Source organism: Eptesicus fuscus, chromosome 9 (genome assembly GCF_027574615.1).
Source record: "Eptesicus fuscus isolate TK198812 chromosome 9, DD_ASM_mEF_20220401, whole genome shotgun sequence".
NCBI lineage: Eukaryota > Metazoa > Chordata > Mammalia > Chiroptera > Vespertilionidae > Eptesicus > Eptesicus fuscus.
Genome location: NC_072481.1, coordinates 15,398,748 through 15,412,194, shown reverse-complemented (window position 1 = coordinate 15,412,194; position 13,447 = coordinate 15,398,748). Strand labels below are relative to the sequence as shown.

The 13,447-nt window shown below is 50.2% G+C and overlaps 1 protein-coding gene across 1 annotated transcript in view; it reads right to left on the bottom strand.

Annotated features, from left to right (window-relative positions):
* Window positions 1-9,877, bottom strand: part of MAN1C1 (mannosidase alpha class 1C member 1) — a 133,330-nt gene extending 123,453 nt beyond the window's left edge. Inside the window, exon 1 of the mRNA XM_008148063.3 lies at window positions 9,115-9,877. Within this exon, the coding sequence (XP_008146285.2) occupies window positions 9,115-9,654 (540 nt within the window). The 5' untranslated portion in view covers window positions 9,655-9,877. The remainder of the gene's footprint in view (window positions 1-9,114) is intronic.
* Between the last annotated feature and the right edge of the window lie 3,570 nt (window positions 9,878-13,447).

Genomic DNA, 13,447 nt, shown 5'->3' with positions numbered 1-13,447 from the left:
CTGTTAAGAAATCAATTATTCCCAAGTTGATTTATAAATTCAAGGAAAATCCAATCAAAGTCCTAACAGAAATTTTCATAGAAACTGATTAGCTTGTTCTCAAATATATGCAGAAATGTAAAGCACGTATGTAATAGCCAAATCTATTTTGAAAAAGAAGTTCAAAGATGGAGGAATCAGATGACCTTAAGTTCTTAACACTTACTAAAGCTCCAGCATGAAAATAGTATGAATTGGCATTAAGATAGATCAATAGAACAGAAGAGTCCTGAAACAGAACCACATGTATATATGGTCAATTAATCTAACAGGGCAGCAAAGCAATTCAATGGGGAAAAGAAAACAGTGCTAAGCAACTGGACCATCTAAGTAGAAAATAATGAACTGCAACCCCTACCTCACACCATATAGAAAAATTAATTTGAAATAGATGAGAGACCTAACTGTCAAAACTAATATTATCAAGCTTGTAGAATTAAAAAGAGACAATCTTCATGACCTTAGGGTAGGCAAAGATTTTCTTTTATTTATTTATTTATTTATTTATTTATTTATTTATTTACTTATAAATATTTTATTGATGTCAGAGAGGAAGGGAGAGGGAGAGAAAGATAGAAACATCCATGATGAGAGAGAATCATGAATCAGCTACCTCCTGCATGCCCCCTACTGGGGATCGAGCCTGCAACCCAGGCATGTGCCCTTGACTGGAATTGAACCTGGGACCCTTCAGTCTGCAGGCCAACACTCTATCCACTGAGCCAAACCGGCCAGGGAAAGATTTTCTTTTAAGTACACACAGAAACAATCACCATAAAAAATACTGATACACTGGACTTCATTAAAATTTAAAACTTCTACGCTGCTATAAAAAAGAAGGAATTCTTACCATTTGCAGCAGCATGGATGGACCAGGAGAGCATTATGTTAAGTGAAATAAGTCAGGCAATGAAAGAAAAATACCACATGATCTCACTCATTTATGAAAAATAAAGAACATTATAACCTGATGAATAAAAAGATAGATACAGAGGCAGTAAAGCACCGAACAGACTGTCAAATTACAACGGGAAGGCTGGGGAGTGTTGGGGAGGGGGGGAAATAGATCAACCAAAGGACTTGTATGCATGCAAATAAGCACACCAATGGACACAAGACACTGGGGGGGTGGGATGAGGGCATGCGACAGGGAGGAGGGGAGGCTGGGGGAAGGTCAATGGGGGGAAAAAAAGGAGATATATGTACTAATACATGTAATACTTTAAACAATAAAAATATATAAAAAATAAACAAAAAAATAAAAATAAAAAAATTTAAAACTTCTGCTCTCTGAGTGACACCATTAAAAAAATGGAAAGAGCCGAAACGGGTTTGGCTCAGTGGATAGAGCGTCAGCCTGCGGACAGAAAGGTCCCAGGTTCGATTCCGGTCACATCCCCAGTAGGGGGCGTGGAGGAGGCAGCTGATGGATGTTTCTCTCTCATCGATGTTTCTAACTCTCTATCCCTCTCCCTTCCTCTCTGTTAAAATAAATAAATAAAAATAAAAAATGTATTAAAAAAAAGAAAATGGAAAGGTAAACCATAGAAGGGAAGCAAATACATATATACCTGACAAAGAACTTACATCTAGAATATGTAAAGAATTTCTAGAATTCAATAAGATGATAAACAGAGCTCTTTTTTTTTTTTAACAAAAAAGGGCAATATATTTTAATAGGCACGTAAAAGGAAGATACGGAAATGGCAAATAAAACACATGAAAAGATGTTCACTATAAATAGTTAACAGGGAAACAAAAATTAAAATCACCATGAAATATCAGTACACATCACACAGAATAGCTAAACTTAAAAAGGTGGACAATGCTTAGTGTTGCTGAAGACATCCTCACACATTGTTGGTGGAAGTATAAAATAATCTAACTACTTGGAGAAAGTGTCCCAGTTTCTTTTAAAGTTGAACATACATATCTACACAAAAGAAAGGAAAACATGCCTACACAGACTTGTACATACAATGTTCATAGCAGCTTATTCATAATAGCCAAACACTGGAAACAACCAAGAAGCCCAAGAACAGGTCAGTAGATGGACAAATTGTGGTATATTTATACAACAGGATACATCTCCACAATAAAAAGGAATGAAGTACCGATCCCACATGCATGAAAGAAGCCTTGTACAAAAAGGCATATATTGTGCTATTCCATTTAAGTGGAGTTCTAGAACAGGTGAAACTAATCTCTGGTGACAAATCAAAACAGTGGTTGGAGGTGGATGATAGGGGACTGACTGGGAAGGAGCAGAGGGGACTTTCTGAGGCGGTGGAAATGCTCCATATCTTGATAGGGGAGTGGTTTATATGGCTTTCTGTATTTGTTAAAACTTACCAAACTGTATATTTAGGACCTGTGCAGTTTGCTATATATAAATTATACTTAAATAAATAGATAGTACCTGTATCACAGGGTTGTTGTAAAAAAAAAAAAAAAAAAAAAAGACGAGAACACAAGGGACAGGCACTGAGAGGCCAAGAGTCTTACCCGTGCACCTCATCAGGCCCTACAGAACACGGCTGTACTGCACAGTGGATTTTATGTGACCACCGCGTCAAGGCAGAGATGGAAGGAGAGGAGCAAAATCTATTCTTCAGTCCGCGAAAATGGTTGCTATGGAGTGAAAACTGTTAGCCTGTAAGTTTCACCTGTGGAGCAGCTGACTCCCAGAACATTCCAGATAAGAGCATAAATATTGCTTATCTATTAAGGAGGACACTAATCAGTATGTCAAAGTTTCTTTGGTAAAAGTGACCACTAACAGTGCTGCGCTGACACAGATGGACAATTGCCTGGCCTTTAATTAATGAAAATTCAGAGTTAAGAGACATACTCAGACCCCTTGTAGCAGGCGTCCTCAAACTACGGCCCACGGGCCACATGCAGGTGTTTTTGCCGTTTTGTTTTTTTACTTCAAAATAAGATATGTGCAGTGTGCATAGGAATTTGTTCATAGTTTTTTTTAAACTATAGTCCGGCCCTCCAACGGTCTGAGGGACAGTGAACTGGCCCCGTTTAAAAAGTTTGAGGACCCCTGCCTTGTAGTCTAGCTGTTCTGCTGCCGAGTTTGCGGAGCTCTCAACCCAAATCTTCAAAAACAGCTTTCTCAGGGGAAGAAACACCTTCAACTGGGCCATCACACTGAGGTCATGTGATCTCAATAGCTTCTGTTCTCCAGGAATGGAGACACCAAAAAGCAAGTGTGGCTTACAGTGATCTCTGCATTTAAAAGGACCAAGTATGGCCCTCGCCGTTGTGGCTCAGTGGATAGTGCTGGCCTGCGGACCGAAGGGTCCCGTGTTTGATTCCAGTCCAGGGTGTATACCACAGTTGCAGGCTCCTCCCCCCCGGCCTGGGCCACAGTCAAGGCTCTTGCAAGAGGCAACCAATCGATGTGTTTCTCTCACATCGATGTTTCTTTCTATCTTTCTCTCTTCCACTCTCTCTAAAAATCAATGGACAAAATATCCTCGGGTGAGGATTTAAAAAAAAAGAGAGAGAGAGAGAACCAAGTATGCTGCCTCACCTATTAACGAGTCCCCAGAGCTGAGTGAGGGTGAATTTTGAGTCCTCAAAATTCTTTGAGGAGTCTCCAGTTTGTTTCCTACCATCACCTGCCATGAAAATACAGAGCTAAGAAAGCTGAAATTTCCCCAAATTATTCAAACACTTGTGCATAAGGCCTTGGCCCCAGGGTAATGGGAAATCAAGAGCCAGGGCTTATTGTTTGATGAGCCTGTTTTTTGTTCGTTTGTTTTTTTGGACTGCAGGTGTACAGAACTGGAATAATAATAATCCTTGGTTTATGACATTCATCCCAGCCCTGTGCATGGCCCTTCTTTTAAAGAAATGTAATAAATGCCCATGAATTCACCTGAGGCAACTACTCTCCTGAATCCTGTCCATCATTTCCTTGCTAAGGCTTTCCTGACCTGACCCATGAAAGCAAGGTAGGGAGAGAATTTCCTAGAGCTCCCACCTCCTCCCTTAACACAGACTCCACTTAGGATGCAGAGGCAGGCACCTTCCCCCAGCCACAGGCAGTACCTCAAGGCTGGGTGCCCACCTAGATTACCAAACAGCTTCCCTACACAGGGCCTTCCCATCTGCACGCCTGATTTATTTTTTTCAATAAGAGAAAAGATGTAAGTCCCTTTGAGCAAAGTATGCCTGATATCTATCACAATATTTATTTTCGGTGGAGTAATGGATCAGTCTTCAGGGAAAGCTAGAGAAAAGGCATTTCTTGAGCTTGGATGTAAATCAGTCACTCTGAAAACTGCATGGGAATCTACATTCTTACCCCCCTGCTAACTACAATGTGAAATAAGCAGCTGACTTTTAAAAGTCATTGGATTACTCGTTTCTAAACCAAACACTAAAGAAAGTTAGGGATCTGAGGCCCAAGAAGCAATTACTCCTGGAATGTCTGCTCCTAATTCCCCCAAGTGATGGTGCAACTCAAAATGAAAGTGAGATCCACCCAACCTGCAGGTGGTTAAGTTGTACACCTGGTGGGGACGAGTTCTAAGCTTTCCTTGCAGTACTCAGCTCTGAGGAGGAAGGATGAGGTATGTGAATGAGCTTAGGATGCAAGGTCTCCCAAGGGACCTTCCCAGTTATTACAGGCCACTCTTCCTATCTATAGGAAACGTATCATAGGCAGGACAAGAGTAAAACTGAAGGACAGGGGAGGGATCCATCCAACATTCGATGGCTTTGCAATTTAAACAGAGCTCTTCAAAGGAAAGCTATGTAAATCTGAGGCGTTCCTAATATTAATTATCCTAACATCTCACAGGCTCAGATTCACATGCTACAAAGAACACAAAGCTTTTTAATTTTCCTACCTGTCCCTGACACTGGCGGTGATAAATCAGACATACAGAGAAACCACACATGACTAACGAACCAGCCCATTAATGGGGAGCAAAGATCATTTGCCAAGATGACTTACTCAGACACAGCCACATATCATAACCAGCAATATCCTGGAGGCTTAACGCAGCAGGCACGGACGGACGGCAAGAGCCCGGGCACTCCCTGCCAAGCTGCAGGCATTCCAGGGCGACTCGGGCATCCCGCAGATGCCTGCTATCCAGGCATGAAAGATTTCACTCACGGCTGCCCCCTCCCCACTCCCTTAGAGTTAAACTTGGACTTGGAAAATTACTGCACTCCTGTAAGATCTCTTGAGTCTTTTAGAAGCCCCCAAATCTGGCTGTGGCCCCCTACTCTGAGACTCAGAATCAAGAACCCTAGGAAGAAGGGCCAGCCTCTGCCATAGTAACCTTAACTGTTAGTTTATAGATTTTTTCTGTAGCCACTCATTCAAGTATCTGAGCCAACCAGGTACCATACCCTACTCCAGGTGCTTGGGCAGATCCATAAACAAGACAGCAAACAGGTGGGAGTGGTGGAGAGATAAGAATCCTCTAAATGCCAGTCTGTTCATTTTACCATGAAAACTGAGGCACAGTGATTAATAGGGATTTTCCTCTCAGGTTGGGGTTGACAGTGTGACACAGGTTGGATTCTTAGTGGGACTGCCACATACAGTGGTGTGTAAGGGTAGAGGGGATGGGAACGAGGCTGAAATTTAACCCATATTCTTCATAGGGCTAAGGGCAGCCCCACTCTAACACTCACTGTCCCAGACTGCTCAATTCCCTTTAACAAAAGCCCCCTTCACTGGAAGGGACAACTGAGGCTCCCCAGATCAGCAACCAATCATCATTAACAGGGGCCAAGAGAGTTTGAATCCCTTCATTGGGGTGTAACCCTGACGAGCTATATACCCCTAATTCTTGTCATGAGTGAGAAGAGTCTATTGAACTTAAATTCATCAGAAACCCACCTATAGCTGAGGTCTCTATACTAATTTTAACAATAATTTCCTAGATCATCATCAGATCTGAAAGGAAAGACTGCTGGCAAGCCGTTTTACATTTTCGCCAGCCCTTACTCTTCATGATCCCAAGCTGAGGATCTGTCACTGTTCAATCTCACCTCTAAACTCACCTTATGGGCGATAGGAATAATTAACTTAACTCTATAAATGTCTACTCTCGACTAGGTGTTAGGGATACAACATAAACAGCAGCACCATCAACAGCAACACACTTCTGTCCCTGACCTCATGGAACTAAGACATGTTGAATATTGAGCTGGGGAAGCCCATCTGCTGAGAGAGAAGACTGGTAGTCAGTCTACTTGGAGGCTGGGTCTGGAAGCAAGAGTGTATGTGGCCAGCCTATTATCCTCTCCCTCACCCCACTTCACAGAAGGAAAAATAAGGTCCAGGAAGGAGATGAAGTGACTTGCCCAGAGTCAGACAGCTGACAGCTGAGCTAAACTGTCAAAACCCACATCCTCTGGGTCTCCCCTTTACACCACATTGCCTCCTCTTAGGTTCCAAAATCGCAAAGTGAGGAGAAATAGTTGGTTTGCGTGACAGATTGTTTCCTGGTGCATGTACCAGAGCATGCAGCTCCAACCCAACTTATCAGCACAGACCTTGTGCCCATGTCCATCTTTCAAACCAGAATGTTTATAAATATAGTTCGTCGATCTAGAGCCCAGTGTCCAGTCTTCATTTACGCTCATTTATCAACCTCTCTGACTCTCTCTTGATGTTTACTTTCACTTTAAAAAAAAAACCAAAAACTAATCTTATAAGAACAGAGCCCTTTTTATCTGATGCTAGCTCCCCCTCTGCTCCTGGGGTCTAATCAATCCATGTCTGGAAATAAACAAGCCGGAGAGAAAAGCTACAATACCTTTTATGAAAACAGGCACCTTTCTGAAACGATCCACCCCTGGGCATGGCACAGATAGAAATGTAAGTGAGGAGGAAATAAAACCATTCTCCGGCAATAGTCATATGCACTCCCTATCAGGCAGGACACCAGGGAACAAGGTCACTCTGGGTTAAGAGGTAAACCAAAAACTCAACCCCACATTATTCAGGCTGTTTGAAAGAGTGGGAGCTGGGAGGGAGGAGGGGAGGGCGGGAGTCCAAACTCAGGAAGTCTGAAGAGGCACGAGGCTTCAAAACATAATAATGTATATAGTCCAGGCCCCTCCATTCTGAGGAGCTTAAGGTCTTCAAGATAGTAAGAGAGGGCTCATTGAACACCAACTTCAGGCAAATGCAAGGAGGCCTCCAGCTACTACTGGGGCACACGGAGATGCCACATAGAAAGATCCAGACATGTGGCACTCAACATGGACCTCCACCCATCGTGTTATTTTACACCCACCTGCAAAGCAGAGTCCCCATACCACCCAACTCCCACCCACCCCCAGCTGCTGCAGCAAGTCACGCCCACAGCCTCTGCCGGCTAGGGAGGCTGTCTTTGTATAGAGGGGCAAAACCAAGTCCTCAGTAGCCAGGCCACCATGACCCCCAACCCCAGGCTTTCAGAAATGGGTCACACATCCAGACACAAATGCAGAAAACACCTCTTCTGAAGAGGACAGTAGTTAATACTTAATCCTTTGGGGATCCTTTTGAAAATCTCTGGCAGCTCTGGATACCCCATGAAAAACTGCATCCTTGCAGTTTATATGTCATTTCCCTGGGGGTTACTGCCCTCTTGAGGAGGTCTGAGAGGGCAGAAACTCAAAGGCAGCTTTGAGAAAGGGGGCTGTGTGTGGTCCAGGTGAGTACTCGACAACAGTTTCTTAACCCCTCCTTAACTACTGCAAGTCCCAGCCTTTAACTCACCTTTGAGATTTCCACAATAATTTGGAAGGTGAGAATGCACACACACACATACACATACAAGGACTCATCTTTGTGGCTTTCTATCTTGATGTCACAAAATGTCCTGCGAATACTAATTAAGACAGTCTCCAAACAGGGCTTAGAGCAGAAGAGCTGAGTAGCAGCAGACCCAAGGAGTGGGGAAAAGGTGGGCGCCGGGAAGGATAATCTGGACAAGGAGAGGGGGACAACTAGGCTCTCCACTGGCTGGGTAGGTCTCAGCAGGCAGGTCCTGACCTGGCTGCCTGCTCCCCCTGGAAATCACAGCAGACCTGCTGACTCCTTTGCCGAAAACCAAGAAATCAAGAGAGAAGCAGCCCTTTCCTCCTGGGTTCCTGGGGGGGGGGTGGAGGGGGGGCGGAAAAGAGCATCCTCCTTTCTAGGCCCACTGCTTGCCCAAGGCCCCCTGGTGGCCTGGGGTGCCACCGCAGCCCCCTATGCACTGCTGGGCAAAAACCTCCCACCGGCAGCTCTAACAGTGGTAGGGCAGAGTATTTAGGTACCAGTGGCAGCTTGGCAACGGTCTTCAAGCCCTGGTGAGGCTGCGTTTGCTTTTTTGGCTTCTTAAACTAAGACTAAGGTTCCGATCAAAGTGATCCTTCTAAACCACTCCCCAGTACAATCCCTACAGGGAACAAGTCCAAGAACTGCTTCATTAAGCCAATAATCCTGGAGCGTCTGTAACATGACTACCATCTTACTGATCGTTTCTTCCCGCATCACCTACAATTATGTGCAACTGTTCCGAGGCTCAACAGCAATAGTTAGCAAGAATGCACATCCTACTCTGGTTTGCAGGTTACTGGCCAGATTACAAAAGATTCGCAGGGCACCAAATGCCCCCCCAAACCCTGGGTTTCCAGGTAGCAGACCCTATAGGCGTTTGGGGGAAGTCAGGATTTCCAGTGAGAAAGGACACGGCCCTGGACTCCTGCAAGCAGATAGCTGTCCATTCAAGAACCTTACCAGAAACAGCACCAAACTCTACTGGCAGCTCCACAGGAAGGAGTGGAACCCACCTGGGCCGGGGCCTGGACTGGAAGGACCAGAGATGGGGGTTGGGGGAAGCCCAGGGGTTCAGCTGCCACTTGCCAGGGGTAGGGATCATTAAGGGAACCCAACGGTGGGGAGTGAGCAGGCAGGAATCGAGGTGGGAAGTTGGAGAGCAGAGGAGGGTGCAGAGTGTGCCGGGCGAGTCTCGAGTAGACCAGGGACCAGGCGTGACGGCCGGGGAAGTGGATGGAAGCCCAAGAGGGTCTTTTCTTTTTGGGGGGGAGGAGAGTCCTTACCTCCTTGATTTTTTCCCGCCGGGTTTGAACCAGGCTTTGGGGCTCCTCACTGCCGCGGGTCCTGGTCCCCAGCACCGGGTGGCGGAGGCGGCTCCGGAACGCGTTGAAGTCAAAGCTGAACGGGAGGCTCCCCTCCTGGGGGGCCTCCGCGCCGCCGCCGCCGCTGCGGGCCGCCGTGGCCTCCTCCCGCGGCCTGGTGGGCTGGGGCCGCCGCGCCCCCCCTTTCCTCCGGCGGGGGCTGGCGAGGCTGCTGGGGTCCTCCTCGCCCGGCGCTGGCGCGGCGGGGGCCGGGTTGGGGGGCGACTCCTGCTCTCCGGCCAGGGGGTGCCCGGGGGCTGCGGGCACCCCCTCCAGGCCTGGCTGCTGGGTCCGGGGGGCCAGGAAGAAGCGCTTTAGGCGCGAGGAGTTGGGCAGCAGGAAGAGAGCGCCGAAGCACAGGGTGAAGAGGCCTGAGAGGAAGAGCAGGAAAAGGAACTTCTGCGGCAACCGCAGCCCCCACGGGGAGGCCGGGACGAAGCCGGGCACTTTCCTCACGAGCATCGTGGCCTGGCCCGGGGCTGGCGACCGTCAGCTCCCGCCGGCCCTGCGGCTCCGAGTCCAGGCACTTGTCAGCCGGGGCGGTCGTCGAGGGGCGCCGCCGGGGCGGGGGCCCCGAGTTGTCTCCGGTCGGGGACCGCCTCTGGAGGAAGTTCAGGGAGTTTGGGGCGAGTCTGCCCGCGCCGGGGCGGGGGCGCAGCGGCCTCGGCGGGGCCCGGGCGAGCCAGGCAGCACGGCCCAGGGCCCGGGCCCGCGAGGGCCGCCGCCGCGCGCCGCAGCCTTCCCCTCCCGCCGCGCAGCCCCCCGCGCGGCGACCGGAGCCCACGGGCCCGCGCCTTCCCGCGCTGCGGCCGCAGCCGGAGCCGTCACATGCCGTCCGCGGGGCCCGCTGTCGACGCGGAGGCGCCCGCAGGCCTCGTCCCCACGCCGAGCCCCTCCGCCCAAAGTTTCAGCCTCACAAGCAGTTTCCAGAGAGGACGCGCTCGGGGGCGAGGCCGGCGTGTCCGCGGCGCTCCGAGCGCCGACCAGCCAGGTGGCGACAGCGCCCGGCGCGGCTCTCGGCGCGCGGCCACAACTTTGCCCTCCGCGGACGGCGCCGGGCGCGGGAGCGACACTTCGGAGCCCGCCGGGCAGGGGCTTCCCGAGCCCGGGTCCGGAGCCCGGCGCCGTCCGCCACCCGCCGCGGCGGGGCGGCCGCCGCTGCGCCCGGGAGTGGGGGGCTCTCGCCCCGGCAACTCGGGAGGGCTCCGGGTTCCCGCGGGGATCACCTGTTCCCGGCCCCTGCCGGCTCCGCGGAGCGCGCAGCCCCGGCTGCGCCTCCCCCGCTGCAGCTGGCGTGCTCGCGGCGGCCGCTCCAGACGAGCCGCCGCGCCGCAGGCTGAGCCGCCGCCGCCGCCGAGCCTGCGCCCCACACGAGCGCACGGCCAGCCCGCCGCCTCCGCCGCCGCAGCCCGGCAGTCACCGAGACAGCGCCCGGGCCCCGCCTCCCTCCGGGCCACGCCCTCCGGCCACGCCCACTGCGCGCGCCCACGGTCCACCTCGGCCGCGGCGCCGCAGCCAGGCCGCTGGCCTCAAGTCTGGGGGCGGGAGTGCGGGGCCTCGGCGAGGGAGGGAGCGGGACCGGACTCCAAGCCACGCCCCGTCCCTCCAGTGGCCAGCACCGTGCACTCCCACATCCCACCGACACCAACGGTCCCGGGCGCTGGGTTGGCGCGGGGGGGGGGGGGGGGGGGGGGGGGGGGACGGGGGGGGGGCGGCTGGGGTGGGGGGGCGAGCGGAGCGAGGTCATTGGCTGCCTCCGAGGGATCCCCAGTCGCCCATTGGTTAGTGCCCAGCGTTCGCTGGCCTGGAAGCGACCGAGACCTCCCCGCTTCGCCCCGCCACTTGGTGGTTGGTCCCTGGGGGGCAGGAGATCTGGCTAGTCTGGAGGGCTCTGGCCAGCCTTAGGTAACCTCTCTCACCCCTCAGGGTCAGTCCAGGTTGGCAGGCTGCTGGGGACTTGCCCAGGGACCCCAGAGCTTCCGCAGAAGCCGCGGTGGTGCTGCTGTGGCCGGCTGTGAGGAAGGGGTGGCCACGCCGGGAGCTGTGGCTGCTGTTGGGCCGGGTTAAGGCAGTGTGTAGACTGGACTCCTGCAGACCACTGCTCTGCCTTCCTTTTCCCTCAGCCCCAAACCGGGCCAGGACCCCAGGGTGGGGCAGGGAGAGATGCTAACCGCAGCGGTAGAAGGGCAAGAAAGAGACCTGGTCGTGTGCACAGAGGACCACACACGCGTGGCATGGGTACCTAGATGCCTGTATGTGTTTATATGCATTTGTATGTTCCTATGCATGGATTACATACACGTGTGATAACAATTTAGGTGTGGACACCAAGTGATTATACCAAAGCATACATAGACATAGACATATTAGTACAACTATTGGCATGTGCATTCACATACCCACAGATGCACAACAGATCGGTCCAAGCACATGTGCACACTGCCCAGACCTGTGTCTCCACCTCAAGGCCCTCACTCCTTCCTCCTTGGACTTAAGTCTCTCTGTGTCTTTCCTTCCTGTTAAATCTAACCCAGGGCAAAGCAGCATTGTGCTGTGTGGGTCTTTCATGCAAAACACTTTATTGAGACAAATAACAGCAGAGGGAGAGACAAATTAAGAGGTGTAATAGGCAAGAGGGAAAATATCTGCTTTCAGCTGCAATTTAAAATGAAATGCAGCGTTGACGAGACAGAAAATACTGCAGGGAGGCCTTTCCCGACAGAAGAATTGGCCCAGGCAGACTCTCACCTCCTAAATCTTGCTTCTTCCCTGAGGCCTGCTTCGGATGGGCTCTTGGGACTCAGACATCCTTGTACCTCTGGCCAGGCCATTGACAGCAGACCCTCCCCTGATATTTAAATACCCTTGCCATGTAAATCTCTTTCAGTTGAAGATAAAAGCTGGTCTGGGTAACAGGTACAAATAATTTGGCCATGGGGTTGAACAGTTTCTTCCAACCCCACAAATTCTAATTCAGATGTTTCAGTCCTTGCCGAGTTTGATTGGCAGGAGTCAGTTCCCTGGAATCATCAGAGACAAGGATGTGATCCGGTTGGATACAGGAGCCCAGAAACCTGGCCTGGCCGCTCCTGATTCCCAGTGCCTAAGCATCTCCTCGCTGGGTCTGACCTCCAGAAGTGGCAGGCTTGTCTCTGGAGAACCAGGGAGGAACCCAGCTTTCCTTGAAAGTACCCCACATTCCATGATGAAAGAGTAAGGAAATCACTATTCAGTCCCCTGAGAAGATAGGACCCAGGAGAATGGGAGGAAGGCAAGGCTGAGTCTCAGGAGGACATGTCTGTTTGAACTGGATGCTCACTGGACCCGTCTGTGGTGTGCTGGTGAACCAGGGTATCAAATGGGGCTGCTGCCAGGCTGGTGTGGCTCAGTGGTTGAGCATCGACTATGAACCAGGAGGTCACAGTTAGATTCCCATTCAGGGCACATGCTTGGGTTGTGGGTTTATTCCCAGTAGGAGGCATGCAGGAGGTAGCCGCTCAATGATTCTCTCTCATCATTGATGTTTCTATCTATCTCTCACTCTCCCTTCCTCTCTGAAACCAATACAAATATGTATTTAAAAAAAATTTTTTTTAAAGAAACTGGGGCTGCAGTAAGACTGACATGCCTTCCACAGACTCAGGCTACAAAAACCAGAGCCCAGCAGGGACAACTCCATTTCCAACCAATGTCCTTTGGTGATTACACTGAGTTGGTGATACCATAACCTTTACAATCTCCCCAGCAAGCTCACTGGAACTATGGAGGTCCCTATCCCACCCCCCAACCCACCCTCGAACCTCTAGCCCCCAGAGACCTTACACAAACGGTCGCTCTTTTCTCACTGGATTTTTCACTATTGATATGCTGTCCCATAGCAGACACTGGGGTCTGCACGGCAGGGACCATGGTTTATTCACCTCTCTAACTGCCCTAGGTCTTAACTACAATGTCTTGCACATGGGTACTGTGTTTGTTGAGGAATGAATGAATGAATGAGTGGATGCCCATTTCACAGGTGAGGAAACTGAGGCTCGGGATAGGGAATAATAGTGAACTAACCTTTTCTATGTATCAATTACATATTGCTTCATTTACTTTTCAAGACTATCTTATGAGGCTATTAATAGCCTCATTTTACAGATAAGAATACTAAGGCTTAGACATATTGAGAGTCAATTAACAAGTATCTTTCTCAGTTTAATTTAGAAAATCAAGTGGGATTGGGCACAGAAATGAAAGCTATTTTAAAAAT